Genomic DNA, 16,806 nt, shown 5'->3' with positions numbered 1-16,806 from the left:
CATAGTAACTGGACTGCTTCCACTGTATGCAAATTTCTCACTCATATTCAGTTTGGATATTCAGAAAACCTGACTGGCTGGGGTTCCCCCAGGACAGGTTTGGGAATTACTGGTGTATAGTAAAAATTTAACACAAATTCTGAGGTGGGTGTTATATTTTAATATTTTTCTATGTCCAAAATAAAGAGTTATGGGAGCATGTATTTATTTTCTGTTGGTCCAAAAAAGGCTTATTGAACATGTGCAAATATTAATTTTAGTGCTTAACATCAAAGTGATGAAGGACTGTTCTTTATGTGTGTGCTAAGGAGGTAATTGTCAGATTCCCAGGACTGTTGAAAGTCTGCGGTTTCCCTTTTTGAAATCTGCATCAGAAAGGTCTGTAAGTAAGAATGAACACAGTACTCAAGGTGAGGTCACACCATGAAGCAATACAGAGGCATTATAATATTTTTGGTCTTATTTTGAAGCCATTTTCCTAATACTCCTAGCATCCTGTTGGCTTTTTTGGTCGTCACCGCACACTGGGCAAAAGATTTCAGCATATTGTCTGCAATGACACCTAGATCTTTTTCTTGGGTGCTGACCCCAGTGGCGTTCCTAGGGGGGCTGACACCCGGGGCAGATCGCCAATGCACCCCGCCCTCTGGGTGCAGCGCCCCCACACTCTGGCAAAAGAGCCCCCCCCGGGTGCATGCCACTGGGGGGGAGTGCCGCGCGCCGGTCAGCTGACGAAGCTGACTGGCGCGCAGCCCCCCCCCCCAGTGGTGTGCACTCGGGGTGGACCGCCCCTACCGCCCCCCCCCCCCTTGGTACGCCACTGGCTGACCCCCAAGGTGGACCCTAGCATCAGATAACTATGATTCGGATTATTCTTCCCCATGTGCATCACTTTGCATTTGAACACTGCCTGTCTCCCTTAAGAAAAGTCCCTCCAATAGCCTGGACCACCTTAAAAGCATTAGATCCATCTCAGGAGAAGGTGAGTTGGGAGAGGTGGAGTAAGTACCTGGGAAGAAAAAAAAAGATGGGGCCAGGCTGAGAGTAAGGAGGCTCAGGGAAGGAAGAAGTGAAGTCCAAGTCTATGCCCTGACCAGTAGCCTAGCCAGGTTGAGGGCACGGGTGGGGGGGGAGAGCAGAGTTTTTACCTTTAGATTGTAAGCTCTCTTGAGCAGGGACTGTCCTTCCCCATGTTTAAACTTGTACAGCACTGCGTAACCCTGGCAGCGCTATAGAAATGCTAAGTAGTAGTAGTAGAGTGCCAATGGCGATAGCGCATATTTTAAATGCAACATATCATGTGAAAAATAGGCGCTGGCACAGTCAGAAGTCCATTTGGGGGAACGGCTGTTTCTCTGGCGACCCACCTAGCTATGCCTCTGGTCCTGACTGAATATGTCTAGCTGCTGTGATCTACAGCAGCACTGTAAACCATAAACAAAAAAGACAGTCCCTGCTCAAAGAGCTTACAATCTAGATAAGACAGGCAGACAGACAGAACAATTAAGGGTAAGGGAATAAAGAGGTGAAGATAAAAGGACAGGGCAAGCGAGCAGTGGTTAGGAATCAAAAGCAGTGGTAAAGAGGTGGGCTTTAAGTTTGGACTTGAAAACGGCCAAAGAGGGGGCTAGACATACAGACTCGGGAAGTGTATTCCAGGCGTGAGGGGCAGCAAGATAAAAGGAACGGAGTCTGGAATTAGCAGTAGAGGAGAAGGGGACAGATAATTTGTTAAGATTCACAAGCTCCTGGACCTCTGAGGGAAATCAAGAACTGTAGGCTGTGTTAGGGGCATGGCAGCCCCGGCAGTCGCAACTTGTGTTAGGCCTGGGTAAACCGCAGAGGTTTACCCATACTATGGGCGTCCTCTAACATTTAGCGCATGCCAAGTTTTAGGCATGTGCCAAAAACGTGAGTGTGCCTTAGTAAAAGACACCCTAAAAGAAGAGAGTTAGGCCAATTTCCAATGAAATATAGATAACGTTTTTTAAAAAAACTGACAACAAAGAGTTACGGCTGCACATATTTTTGGAACAAATAGGTTTTCAGGGCTTTTCTAAAATGTAAGTAGTCTCTTGTCTGCCTCATAGAAGTGGATAATCCATTTCACATCAGAGGAGCTTGATATGAAAAGGATGAGACCAGTTGCTTACAAGTTTTGAGGCATCTAACATTTATAACTTGGAGGGGCATTTTCGATATGACGTCTAAGTCTGAATCTGGACGTTTTACAAAAAACATCCAAATCCAGAACAGGAAAGAAGCTCATTTTCGAAAAAGAATGCTATGGATGTTTTGTATTTTGGACGTTTTATTTTTTGGTCCATTTTCAAACAAAAAATGTCCAACTGCAAAATGTCCAAAATAGAAGAGGAGTGGCTTAATGGTTAGTGCATTGGGCTTTGATCCTGGCAACATGGGTTCAATTCCTACTGCAGCTTCTTGTGACTTTGGGCAAGTCAAATGCAGAAGGGGCATTTTTGGATATGACGTCTAAGTCTGCATTTGGATGTTTTTTTTGTAAAATGTCCAAAATCAGAAAAGGAAAAGTCATTTTCTAAAAAAAAAAAAAAAAATGTATATCTTTTCCTTTTGAAGATGCTGTTTGGAAAAATGTTTTGTGATTTGGATGTTTTATTTTTTGGTCCATTTTCAAACAAAAACATCCAAATGCAGGAGGAATGTGAACGATTACAGGAGGACCTTGCGAGACTGGGAGAATGGGCGTGCAAGTGGCAGATGAAGTTCAATGTTGACAAGTGCAAAGTGATGCATGTGGGTTAAGAGGAACCCGAATTATAGCTACGTCTTGCAAGGTTCCTCGTTAGGAGTTTACGGATCAAGAAAGGGATCTGGGTGTCGTCGTCGATGATACGCTGAAACCTTCTGCTCAGTGTGCTGCTGTGGCTAGGAAAGCGAATAGAATGTTGGGTGTTATTAGGAAGGGTATGGAGTCCAGGTGTGCGGATGTTATAATGCCGTTGTATCGCTCCATGGTGCGACCGCACCTGGAGTATTGTGTTCAGTACTGGTCTCCGTATCTCAAAAAAGATATAGTAGAATTGGAAAAGGTACAGCGAAGGGCGACGAAAATGATAGTGGGGATGGGACGACTTTCCTATGAAGAGAGGCTGAGAAGGCTAGGGCTTTTCAGCTTGGAGAAGAGACGGCTGAGGGGAGATATGATAGAAGTGTATAAAATAATGAGTGGAATGGATCGGGTGGATGTGAAGCGACTGTTCACGCTATCCAAAAATACTAGGACTAGAGGGCATGAGTTGAAGCTACAGTGTGGTAAATTTTAAAACGAATCGGAGAAAATGTTTCTTCACCCAACGTGTAATTAGACTCTGGAATTCGTTGCCGGAGAACGTGGTACGGGCGGTTAGCTTGACGGAGTTTAAAAAGGGGTTAGATAGATTCCTAAAGGACAAGTCCATAGACCGCTATTAAATGGACTTGGAAAAATTCCGCATTTTTAGGTATAACTTGTCTGGAATGTTTTTACGTTTGGGGAGCGTGCCAGGTGCCCTTGACCTGGATTGGCCACTGTCGGTGACAGGATGCTGGGCTAGATGGACCTTTGGTCTTTCCCAGTATGGCACTACTTATGTACTTATGTACTTATGTACTTATGTACTTAAATCCACAATAGAGTAAAACATGTTCTAAGTGTGGTAAAAGCTTTAAGCAAAGACTTGAAGACGGGCAGGGAGGGGGCTTGGCGTAAGGGTTCAGGAAGGTTGTTCCAAGCATAGGGTGAGGCGAGGCAGAATGAGCGGAGCCTGGAGTTGGCGGTGGTGGAGAAGGGTACTGAGAGGAGGGATTTATCCTGTGAACGGAGGTTACGGGCGGGAACGTAAGGGGAGATGAGGGTAGAAAGATAGTGAGGGGCAGCAGACTGAGTGCATTTGTAGGTAAGAAGGAGAAGCTTGAATTGAATGCGGTATCTGATTGGAAGCCAGTGAAGTGACCTGAGGAAAGGGGTGATATGAGTATATCGGTTCTGGCGGAATATGAGACGTGCAGCAGAGTTCTGAACAGACTGAAGGGGGGATAGATGGCTAAGTGGGAGGCCGGTGAGGAGTAAGTTGCAGTAGTCCAGGCGAGAGGTAATGAGAGCGTGGACGAGAGTTCGGGTGGTGTGTTCAGAGAGGAAAGGGCGAATTTTGCTGATGTTAAAGAGGAAGAAGCGACAGGTCTTGGCTATCTGCTGGATATGCGCAGAGAAGGAGAGAGAGGAGTCAAAGATGACTCCGAGGTTGCGGGCAGATGAGACGGGGAGGATGAGGGTGTTATCAACTGAGATAGAAAGTGTAGGAAGAGGAGAAGTGGGTTTTGGTGGAAAGACGATAGCTCGGTCTTGGACATGTTCAGTTTTCAGGTGGCGGTTGGACATCCAGGCAGCAATGTCGGATAAGCAGGCCGATACCTTTGCCTGGGTCTCCGCGGTGATGTCTGGTGTGGAGAGATACAGTTGGGTGTCATCAACATAGAGATGATACTGGAAACCATGAGATGAGATCAGGGAGCCCAGGGAAGAGGTGTAGATTGAGAACGAAGGGGTCCAAGGACCGATCCCTGGGGAACACCAACAGATAAGTGGATGGGGGTGGAGGAAGATCCATGAGAGTGAACTTTGAAGGTGCGGTGGGAGAGATAGGAGGAGAACCAGGAGAGGACAGAGCCCTGGAACCCAAATGAGGACAGTGTGGCAAGAAGTAAGTCATGATTGATAGTGTCAAAAGCGGCAGATAGATCCAGGAGGATGAGGATGGAGTAGTGGCCTCTGGATTTGGCAAGGAACAGGTCATTACAGACTTTAGAGAGTGCTGTTACTACTACTACTTATCATTTCTATAGTGCTACTAGATGTATGCAGCGCTGTACACTTGAAGAGACAGTCCCTGCTCAACAGAGCTTACAATCTAATTAGACAGACAAACAGGACAAACAAGAGATAAGGGAATATTAAAGTGAGGATGATAAAATAAAGGTTCTGAACAAGTGAATAAGGGTTAGGAGTTAAAAACAGCATCAAAAAGGTGGGCTTTTTGCTTAGATTTGAAGATGGCCAGAAATGGAGCTTGACGTACCAGCTCAGGAAGTCTATTCCAGGCATATGGTGCAGCAAGATAAAAGGAACGGAGTCTGGAGTTAGCAGTGGAGGAGAAGGGTGCAGATAAGAGAGATTTACCCAGTGAACGGAAGTTCCTAGGGAGGAATGTTGTTGCCACCTAATCTTCGCTAAGCTTCTTGAATCTATTCCATCTAAGCAGGATTCCTTGGTTTATCCCACGCCATTTTTGAATTCCATTACCATTCCACTGGAAAGTGAACTGACAACTGATTTGTGAAAAGAATGAAAATTTTGACCAGATGAGAGATGAAGGTGAATCGGCATGTACAATGGAGTACAGCAATATAAGATTTTAAAATAAATATTCAGATTTTAAATTGTATTCGGGCCTCAATCTGAAGCCAATGAAGTTTAAGAAAATATGGGGAGATTTTATCAAATTTGCCAATGAAAAAACAGTCTAATAGCAGAATTCTGCTATTCTCAGAACTACTTATAAAAAAATGACTTTTTTATAAGTAGTTTGAGCAGCGGGCATACACTACATTACAGTAGCCCAGAACCCAATATACTGAGCCAAGCAAAGGAGAGCACAAAGATTTAACCCTTGTAGTAGTGCTCATAATGCCATCAATAGAATATGTAATAATAATAGGTCATAAAATTACATTTACCCTCTAAGCATGTAATAAAGCAAGGACTGGACACATTCTAGATCTTCATACTCAGTTATAAAGTTAAAACATTGATATTCTACTTCCATGATCTAAAGCAGCAAGTAATTCACTGCATGTAGGTATTTTTTTTTGTATGGAATAGAGTTTTTAATAGAGAGGTAATTATGCCATTTACCTTTTAATAGTCAAGGTTATTGGTTTTTCTTTGTTCCAATTTGTAATAACTAATTCCCACTATGACCTGTCCACTGTAAAATTAGAACATGATTTATGTAAAAACTAAAAGAAGTGCTATGTAACTCTCCAAGGAAGGCACATTTCCCTTCACAAGCATCTTTTTTTCTGAATATTTTTAGAGTTTTTACTACTTTAGATTCATTAAATTGCCACATGGGGAAGGAAAGATCCATAAGTATTAAATACTTAGAAGCTTAAATTCTTAAGTGCTTCAGATGCTGCACCTATTAAGGACAAATTAAGCTGGGGGAAGTAATCTAGGGGACCATAAGTAAAACAGCATCTTTCAAGTAATTAATGCTTTCCTCTTCTTCCATTGTGGGACAGATCTTAGCTGACTTACATAATTCTTTTACTCTTACAACAGTAAATTAACTTCTCATTAAATACAGAATTTATGAACTGTTACAGTGGCTAAGGTGGTAATCAGAAAGGGAATAAAAAGAACTAGAGTTGCAAATACAGTCAAGTAAGTGGAGATAATTTGGAGTTTATTATCAATGAATTCTTTTGATTGATGGCGTCAAGAATTCACAGTTATGTTACCCTGAAATGCACAGGCAAGAGAGTTCTTTATTTGCAAAACTTTAACCCTTAGATAAGCAAGTTCTCCTTATATCAGAGACAGCAGAAAACATTTAAAAAGCCACCAGCACAGAATTAAAATCTCTGGAGAATATATGTCTAGGAAAATTTACCCCCCTGTTTACTAAGCCACGCTAGCGGCTGTCAGTGTGGTAATACCAACACAACCTATTCACTTGAATGGGCTGTGTCAGCATTGCCGTGGAGTTTAGTAAACAGGGAGGTTAATAAGTAAAAACAAATATAAAAATAGACTTTCTATTGGATGAACGTAACATATATTGAGCCCAATATTCAACCAAAGGTGAGCAGTTTACAGTTTATTCATACTTTCTATACCACCCATACTAACACGCGGGACAGGGCGGTGTAAATCAATAATTACTATTTTAAGGCAACAAGAAAGGAACTACAGTAGTCATAGGATAGGAAAAAAAAAGCATTCACAAAAGAAAGATAAATACCAGTCGACAACCAACAGATAAGAGAAGACAAATTAAAAACAACAATTCAAAAATGCTTCAAGGATTAAACAACCAACAGAGAGAGAATGACACTCTTTTATAGAAAACCTATAAGTAAAAATACTTGCTCAAATAGCCATGTTCTTATAGTTCTCCTAAATTCTCTGATGAAAGTAATACTACGGATACAAAGCGGTAACTTTTTCCATGTAGAGGGGGCCGTAAAATAGAAGGCACTATATGCTCTGTTTACTACGGCAATGCTAGTGTTTTTAGCACGTGCTAATGCTAGAGACCCATATATTCCTATAGATATCTCTAGTGTTAGTGTGCACTAAAAATGTTAGCACGCCTACAGCATGGCTTAGTAAACAGGGCCCTATGTCTTTTTGATTCGAGTAGTGCCTGTTTCAGTCTAGGAAGGACCAATTGATAATCATTTATCAAATGTAAAACTGTTGCTGGAGTATATGGGATTGTAAGAGTGGCCAAATAATCTGTGACGCACAGTTTAAATGCCTTAAAAGTAATAATAATTTGTAAGTGATTTTTTTTTCTATGGGTAACCCATGCCTTTCTTTAAACATAGGGGTAACATGATCAGACTTTTTATCATGATATGGTAACTTTATTGCAATATTTTGAATCGATTGCAGTTTCTATATTTGTGAATGTGGCAAACCTAAATAAATGACGTTACAATAATCAAAGTTTAGCAATACGAAAGGACAAAATAATACTGTGAAATACGTCGATCACAATAAAAAAAAAGAAAAATAATAATAAGAGTTAAAGTAGGATTTGAACCTGGATCCCTTGGTTTAAAATGCACTGCACTAACCACTAGGTTACTCCTCAAGACTTGCGTCTTGCTTTTCTTAGAATGCCTATAATTCCTGAAGTTGTCATAGAGCTTGGTATCAGGGGAGAAAGAGGGGGACAACAACCACTGGGGGATTAAGGAGGTAGCATGTCTTAATCCCTCCAGTGGCCAGCTGGATGTGACGGAAGCAGGTTTACCTTAGGACATACTTCTTTTTGGGCTGGGATGTATCTTCCCGTTCTGTAATTGCTGTTGGACATCTTGATTTTGGGCCCTCCCTAGACCTGCGCAAAACACGCCCACAAAATGCCCCTTTGCTATTTGGACATTCTGCAGTGTTGGACGTCACTTTTTTTGCCTTTGCAAAATCAGGATTTGGATGTTTTAAACACATGGACATCTATTTATACACTTTGAGATGTTCATATGCTTCGAAAATAAGCTCCATTGCAACATATCTATGTTATGTTCTTCTTTGCTATCTATTATGGTATCATTTATATTTTACTGACTTTTATCATATCCCTGTTTTATCATTGGTCTACAGTGCTGTTAAATGTGTATGTTTCTGATACTGTCACATGTTAGTCCTATTACTAGGATTCAATTGTTTGTATTTATTTTTATATTTGGTCATTTTACTATGCTATTCAGTCAATAGCATTCAAAATTCAGTGCTGAAAAAAATCGGCACTGAATAGTATTCTATAACAGGTGTTCTGGGATGGGTGTCCTTTAATTAGTAGTGCATAGCGCTGAGCTCGACTTTGGACACAAGGAGTTACACCAACTGAAATCAGGTGTAAATCCCAGCATACAAGTTGGGTGCGGATCCACACTATTCTATAACAGCGCGTGCATTTCAAGGGAATGCCCTTGATCTGCCCATGTCCCTCCCATTGTTATGCCCCTTTTGCAAATCCTCATGGAAACCCTTACCCCAAAATTCTATATATGGCGCCTTAACATGTGCATGCTATTTGGCTGTATGTCCAAATTGCACACACAACTTAACTGATTAACAAGCCAAATTAATTCTTAACTAATTAGCATCACTAATTGACTTTAATTAGAATGTATGTGCACAACTTTCTAGGCGTATTCTACAATGCAGTGCAGTAAATTCTAATTTGCACAATCAAAAAGGGGGCATGACCATAGGCGTAGAATCGGCGGGATGTGGACATTTCAAAAAACTATGTGCACTATTATGGAATACCCCTGATCGATATTTAGGCCTGGTTTTAGGTGGCTAAATGGGTGTGCCTAAATTTTAGTCATAAGAATGATCATATTCTATAAACTACATCTAACTTTAGGCGTAGTTTATAGAATCACACTAACCCCTTAGTTCTCGGGGGCCGATTTTTAAGGCACTACTCTATAAATGGGCGTATAAGTGTGTTTGCATATGGATCTGATGTTTCTGCCCCGTTTCGGCGCCTTGCATCTGTTGGGATGCTTTTCCACACTGAAAATTTGGCATGGGTATATTTTGTCAGTTTTCCCCTACTCAGTGGATTTGAAGAATAAAGGTTGTTATTGGCTGTCTTGAAACTTGCTTGTGGTGAGTTCCGCTTTCTTTTGTTGGTCTGCTGATTTTCTATGGAGGTTTCTTGGTTTCCTGTCTAACATTTGGTGCCGTGTATAGAATTCCCCCATAAGTGTTCAATTGTCCATACAAGTTTATAGAATTAGGGGGATAGGGCTAGATTCTATATGTCATGCCTCAATTTCCGTGTGCACTTTGATTTTGCCGTACATTATAGAATACACCAAGTGCTGCTCTGCGTGACTAAATTTAGTCACAGGCAATTAAGTCAACTAAAACCTGGTATAAATCCCGACACCTAAATTAGGCGTGGAGCGGGTATATTTTATAACAGCATGCATAGATTTTAGAAACACCTACAACCTGCCCAACCACTACCATAAGCACGCCCACTTTTCAACTATGAGACTTAGAATTTACACGCACCATGTGACAGAATATGCTTAGCGTGCATAATTCTAATTAATGCCATTTAGTGCTGATAATTGCTTGTTAGCATCCAATTATCAGCACTGATTAGCTTGTTAACTAAGTTATGTGCAGTTATGGAATATGCTTTGATTTATGTGCAGAAATCAAGGTGCGATATATAGAATCCCTGGGATAATGACTGTTTCAATATTCCACCCATTGTGTAGACTGCTTTAATTTTGGTCTATGCTTAGGCACAGTTTAACCAGTTAAAGGTTAGAGGTGTGATGAAGAATATGAACATGACATAAAAGTTAATCCGTGCTATCTGGTTAATTTTAAACAGTTACGTTTTACCATTTTTAACAAAATTTCATTCACTGATTACCGGCTTCTTTAGTTGTAAAATTCTTAGCCGAAGCACAGTTAAATAACCAGAAATTCTGTTTGAGGTACCAGCTCTACCCTCTGAGAGAAAATAGATCAAAATCTGTAGCTGATCCCTTAAGAAAACACATTTGTGTTTTACACCATGCCTAGTATTTTCATATGACACATTATTTATTTATTTTTGTTACAGTTATACCCTGCCCTTTCCCACTTGTGGCAGGCTCAATGCAGCTTACATGGGGCAATGGAGGGTTAAGTGACTTGCCCAGAGTCACAAGGAGCTGCCTGTGCCTACAGTGGGAATTGAACTCAGTTCCTTAGGACCAAAGTCCACCACCCTAACCACTAGGCCACATTTTCCCACCTATTTGCAGGCTCAATGTGGCTTACATAGTAACGTCAAAGGCATTTGCCCAGTCGGTGGATAACAAATACAAAGTTGTATAGTGATCGTATGAAATGCAACAATGTAATTATTGTTAAACATGGGATCCTTGGGTTCACTAATAAAAATTCTAACCTCTTATTCTGTCGTACTGCTTTATCGCCTTTTTTCCACGAGATGGTCGGTTTTGGAGAGGCATGTGGTTTGCACTCTGTAATAACTTCTTGACCCTTGGTGATAACTATTGTTTTCTTCAGTTTTTCTTGCTCAAAAACAGGAGCTGAAGCTGTTGCAAAAAGGAGCAAAAAAAAAAACCATGAATGCTAAACAGGAACAATGAAAGATTTCTACAACCATACACTCAAACAGATGGCTCATCACGTATTTTCATTTTTCCCTTTGAATATCATTGAAATACAGATTCTAAGGCATGAGCAAATTGAAAAGGCAGAACTAGCACCTCATTATTCTTTAGTAAATTAAAAAAAAAGCCCTTTCTGGCAACAGGATTTCATGCAGAATGATTATTTGTCAAACTCAGCAGTTTTGGAGGAGTTTCAAACAGCTGAGTAATTGAAAGGGATAACTTTCTTCCAGCCACCTGCAAAAATGGTAAAACTCCAAAGGAAAGAAAAAGAAAGACAAGAACACAATGGTGTAGGCCATTACATTCATGATGACCTTTTAATTCAAACCAGGTACAGCAAATGCACATGTGGATTTAGAAAGATTATTGGTAATGAGTTAAGGTGGATAACGTCTAGTGAAATTTGCCCAGGCCCTGTTTTTAAAGTAACTAGAACACACTACATGCTATAGAATATTTCAAAGCAAGCATAGCAGGCAGTAATAGTCACTCTGGGTACAACATTTCAGCTACTGTGGACCAAATCCATCTAATGTGTATGATACAAATGGTCTTTACTAAGACCACAGGGAAACTTCCTTAAGTAAATGTAAAATGGGCAAAGGGTAAAGGGTCATGGGATTTGAAATACTGCCTTTCTCTGGTATAACCAAAGCAGCTTACATGTATTATATGCAGCTGCCTTTTCCTCTGTCCCTAGTGGGCCTACAATCTAAGGGGTTCTTTTAATAAGCTGCAGTAAGCAGCAATGCGTGCTTACCACAGATTAAAATGCCTTACCACGGGGTGCACCAAGGCGCCCTGCTATAATTTTGGCATCAGTGCACATGCCCAACACACTAAAAAAAAACAGATTTTATTTTTTCGTGCTGGGGGCAGGTCAAGGGGTGGAGGGTAAACGTGATCTATGCTAATCAGTTAGCACAGCACATTGCTGCGCGCTAACCGATTAGCATGTGAGTAGCACATGAGCCCTTACCGCCCAGGGGTGTAGCTACGTGGATCCATGGGCCCCCACAGATTACGCCCTGGCCCCCTCTGCATTTGACCCCCCTCCCGCCGCCCGTCCCCCGCTCCGCCGCCGCATCAGGTACCTTGTTTGCTGGCGGGGGTCCCCAAACCCCACCAGTCGAAGAGTTTTCTTCAGCGCCGGTCGACTCCGGCACCTTCATGGTGGGATCATGTCTTACATCCTGCACCATGCATGTAGCCCCGTGCAGGACGTAAGGCGTCAGAAACAGATGATCCCACAACGAAGGTGCGGGAGTCGACCGGTGCTGAAAAAGACTCTTCGGCTGGCGGGAATTGGGGACCCCACCAGCAAACAAGGTACCTGATGATGCGGCGGCGGCGGTCCAAAGTGGTGGTGGGAGCGGCGGCGGGGAGGGGGGTTGCGATTGTGGCGGCAGGGGGGGGTGAGGGGAGGCAGCTAAACACCTCAGGCTCTGGCCCCCCTCCGAGGTCTGGCTACCCCCCCTGTTACCGCCTACATAATAGGTGGTAGTGGGGGATCAGACGCTAGTGGCCATGCGCTAAGGGGAAAATTAGCAAGTGGCCATTAATTAAAAAAACAGAAAAAGAAGCCATTTCACCCACACGGCAAAAATAGCCTTAGTGGGCAGGAATGACCTGTGTAAGCATGCACTAATGCCACTTTTTAAAAATTTTGGAGCCCTTTTACCAAACTGTGGGAAAAGGGCCCTGTGCTGGCCGCAGGGGCCATTTTTCCCGTGCACCAGGGACTTTTTACCGCAGTGGGCAAAAAAGCCTCCAGCACACATGGCCATGTGTTAAGAGAACTCTTACCGAATGGCCATGCGACGGGGAGCCTTTATTGCCACCCACTGAGGTGGCAATAAGGACTCCCACACTAACCCGGCGGTAACCGGGCAGCACACGGTGATTCCCGATTACCGCCAGGTTACTGCCGCACAAGCCATTTCCAATGGTTTTCTTTTTCCCCAGAAATGATGTGTGCTCGGGACTACTGCCAGCGGCCGCGTTGGGCCAGCAGCAATCCTGAAAGAGTGAGCGGTAAGCCCGCGTTGGGCTTACCTCCGCTCTGTAAAAGGGCCCCTTTATATTTATACATTTTCAAAATGCAATCAAGACAACAGCAAAATGTTCCTCATTACATAATCTTACCACCCCTAATTAAAAGGGAAACTTCAATAACAGAGAACAATATACCACAAGACTTAAAAAAAAACAAAGGAGAAAAAGAGGAGGCGGATAAAGAAAAGACCAGTTAGCAGGAGAATTAAACTGGTACATAAAGAAAACCAAGGCAATTTCTTACAGTGGTTGGGAGGTGGGGATAATGCTGGGCAGACTTATACGGTCTTTGCCCTGAAGAGCACAGGTACAAATCAAAGTAGGGTATACACAAAAAGCAGCAAATATGACATCTTGTTGGGTAGACTGGATGGACCGTGCAGGTCTTTTTCTGCCGTCATCTACTATGTTACTATGTTACAGTGAGCACCAGTGGAGTGGAGGCCATTATAGGCCTTGGGGGCTTTATTGCATCTAGAAAATTCTTAAACTGGTCTGGGTCTAGGAAAACATATGATTTCAAATCTAATTTAAGTTCTAAGGCCACTTTTTACCACAGTTTGGTAAAAGGGCTCCTAGGTTTTGGACCTGGGGTAATGGATGGTTAAGGGCCTCTTTTACCAAGCTGCGGCAAAACGAGGTCGCGCTGTAGTCAGTGCTTGTTTTACATGCACGCCGAGGCCTGCTTTTACCGCAGCTGGTAAAAGGGAAGTCTCGCCTTCCCGCAGGAAATGGCCATGTGTCAAGTAAAGCAGCACAGCCTGATTACCACCGGGTACACTCCAGCGCTACAAAAATAAATACATTTTTGTAGCGCCGGAAATGATGGCACGTTAGGGGTGGGAAGTACTGCCTGGCTACTGCGGTAGCCTGACGGTACTTCCTGTATAACGAGTGGTAAGCCTGCTTAGTAAAAGGAACCCTAAGTGACTTGCCCAGAGTCACAAGGAGCTGAAGTGAGAATTGAATCCAGTTTCCCAGGTCCTCAGTTCACTGCACTAAAAATGTGAAAGTAATGGGATTATGTTTGATTGATTGATTGATTGATTTATTTTGGTGCATTTGTACCCCACATTTTCCCAGAAGAGCAGGCACAATGTGGCTTACATGAATTCAAGAGGATACAATACAACATATAGATGGCTCAGATACAGAATGTGACAGTAGGGGAAGGAGCATGGGATAACACGGGGGGAATGACAGGGGCTGAAGCAACTGGCGCATATCCTATTCAGTCAACATGAGGGAGATGTTAAACAGTGGAATTGCCAGTGGAATAAGCCTTATTGAATAAGTATGTTTTTAAGGACTTCTTGAACAGTGGATGGTCGACCAGCTGTTTTAGTTGTTTCAGCAGAACATTCCAGGTTTTTGGACTGATGTAGGGGAAGGACAACGCAAAAAGGGTTTTGTATTTAACATTCCTGCAGTTGGGATAATGTAGATTGAGGTGGGATTGGATTGGCCGCTGTCATGGACAGGATGCTGGGCTCGATGGACCCTTGGCCTGTTCCCAGTGTGGCATTACTTATGTCCTTGCAGTTATCAAGGCGTTCCTTGATGGTAGATCGATTAGATGGTGCATGTAGTCAGGGGCTTCACCATAAATTATCTTGTGTGTTAGTGAGCAGATTTTAAATGCAATACGGTCTTTTATAGAAAGCCAGTGTAGTTGAAAACGTAGTAGGTGAGCACTGTCGAAGCGCGATTTGCCCAGAATAAGCCTTGCAGCTGTGTTTTGAGCTGTCTGAAGCCTCTTCAGAATTTATCCAGTTCACTTTGGGAATGAAATAAATAAAGTACTTTTTTGTTATTTTTTTTCCAAATTTCAGGACTGCAGATCTCTTAACATTTGGCTGGACAACTTGAAGGGAGGCATTCTGGTGGTATGGATAACTTTTAACCAGATAGCACTGACATTCAGCTCTAGCCAGTAAAGATAATCAACTCAATCAGACTACACAAATACCAGAAATAAAGATAAATGTATCCAGTTTTGTTTAGCCAGATCTAATCGGCAGCACCAAATTAACTGGGTGTACATTTAAATATCTGGATATGATCCAATTAACTTGAATTGGATTAGACTGTAACATTTTTCAACTAAGGCAACGTATAGATAAAGCATTTGGCAATAGATGGAAAAGGCATTTTTTAAATCTATTTCAACTGGTGGAACAGTCTTTGATCTGTGGAATTAGGCTATTGTGTGAGTATAAGTGAGTTATTTCACAACACATCCACTCTTATCTGCACTGGGCAGAAACATTCCTCAGAACAGGGTCAGGGCACAAATTGCAATAACATGCATTGTCTTGAATTTACAAATGTCTACATGTTTTACCCAGATAAAATACCCACAGATAAAATAGGTGTAGAGTCTCCCTCCTTCCCCAGCTGTTTTCAGCATGGAAATTTATGGAAAACACATAGTTTTAAAAAAAATACAGGTGTATTTCGAAACAGTGGAGATTTGTTCATAAGGGAACATCCAATTTCAAATCTGAAGACATAGGGCTTGATATTCAGAGCAATTTGAGGGATCCTTTTACCAAGCTGTGGGAGAAAAGGCCCTGCGCTGGTGACGGGGGCCATTTTTCCCATGTGCCAGGGCCCTTTTTACTACAACAGGTAAAAACGCCCCAGGCACACACGGCCATGCGGTAACAGAGCTCTTACCGCATGGCCATGAGATGGGGAGCCCTTATCGCCACCCACTAAGGTGGTGATAAGGACTCTCACATTAACCTGGTGGTAACTGGGCAGTGCGTGGTGATGCCCGATTACCACCGGGTTATCACCGCACAAGCCATTTCCAGTGGTTTTCTTTTTTCCCCGGAAATGGAGTTTGCTTGGGATGGGACTATCACCGGCGGCTGCGTTGGACCCGCGGTAGTCCTGAAAAAGTGAAAGATAAGCCTGCGTTGGGCTTACCACCACTCTTTAAAAGGGCCCCTAAGTGAGAAGGAGAAGCTCTGGCCTGCTTAAATCATGGTGAGCTGCCCAACTGCTCATATTCAGAAGTACTATATAAACAATAAATGAAGAGGAGGTTTTTTAAGCCTGTGATGACAGAGAGAACTCCGTAGAATTGACAGCCATAGAGCTGAGATTCAGGAGTCTGTTGAGGCTTTTTCCTCCTATAACAGCACATAGAAGTTTATAACATAGCAATTATATAGAGATACATTAAAGGTTTTATGTCAAGCTGCACCATCTGCACACCACCTTGGGTGAATCTCTCCATAAAGGAGGTTAATAAATTCCAATAAAAAAAATGGGTGAAGGTGTTTAGTCTACTCCAGTCTACTGTGAAGGGTAAAAGCTTTATTGATATGATTGCCTGGGAAATAATGTTGCTGGATTGATTGACTAGTCAATGTAGAAATCACACACACACTGTCATTGTTAGGGCTGCCTGCAAACATCACCCTATTTTGATTAACCCTAGTGTAGGCAAATAAATTATTTGGGTTTAGAGGTTTCTGACTCATGTGGGGCAGTTATTCTATAACAGTGCACCTATATTTAGGCATCACTTCTATAAAGGAAAGTAGGCACTCACTTTTCTTTATAGAATACTAGTAAAAAAGGCCCATTTCTGACACAAAGGAAACAGGCGCTAGCAAGGTTTTCCTTGGAGTGTGTATGTTTGAGAGAGTGTATGTGAGAGTGACTGTATGTTTGGGTGAGTATGTGTGAGATTGACTGTGTGTGAGAGAGAGAGAGAGAGAGAGAGAGTGAATGTGTGTGTGTGTGTGGTTTTTTTTGTGTTTGTTG

At 42.4% G+C, this 16,806-nt stretch overlaps 1 protein-coding gene across 1 annotated transcript in view; it reads right to left on the bottom strand.

Moving 5' to 3' along the window:
• The window catches only part of CNTN5 (contactin 5), a 699,531-nt gene that overhangs the window by 340,579 nt on the left and 342,146 nt on the right, over positions 1-16,806 (bottom strand). Inside the window, exon 11 of the mRNA XM_030200224.1 lies at positions 10,740-10,890. Within this exon, the coding sequence (XP_030056084.1) occupies positions 10,740-10,890 (151 nt within the window). The remainder of the gene's footprint in view (positions 1-10,739; positions 10,891-16,806) is intronic.

The sequence above is a fragment of the Microcaecilia unicolor genome, chromosome 4 (assembly GCF_901765095.1).
Source record: "Microcaecilia unicolor chromosome 4, aMicUni1.1, whole genome shotgun sequence".
Lineage (NCBI taxonomy): Eukaryota > Metazoa > Chordata > Amphibia > Gymnophiona > Siphonopidae > Microcaecilia > Microcaecilia unicolor.
The sequence above is the reverse complement of the archived record's forward strand: the minus strand, read 5'-3'. Positions and strand labels throughout refer to the sequence as shown.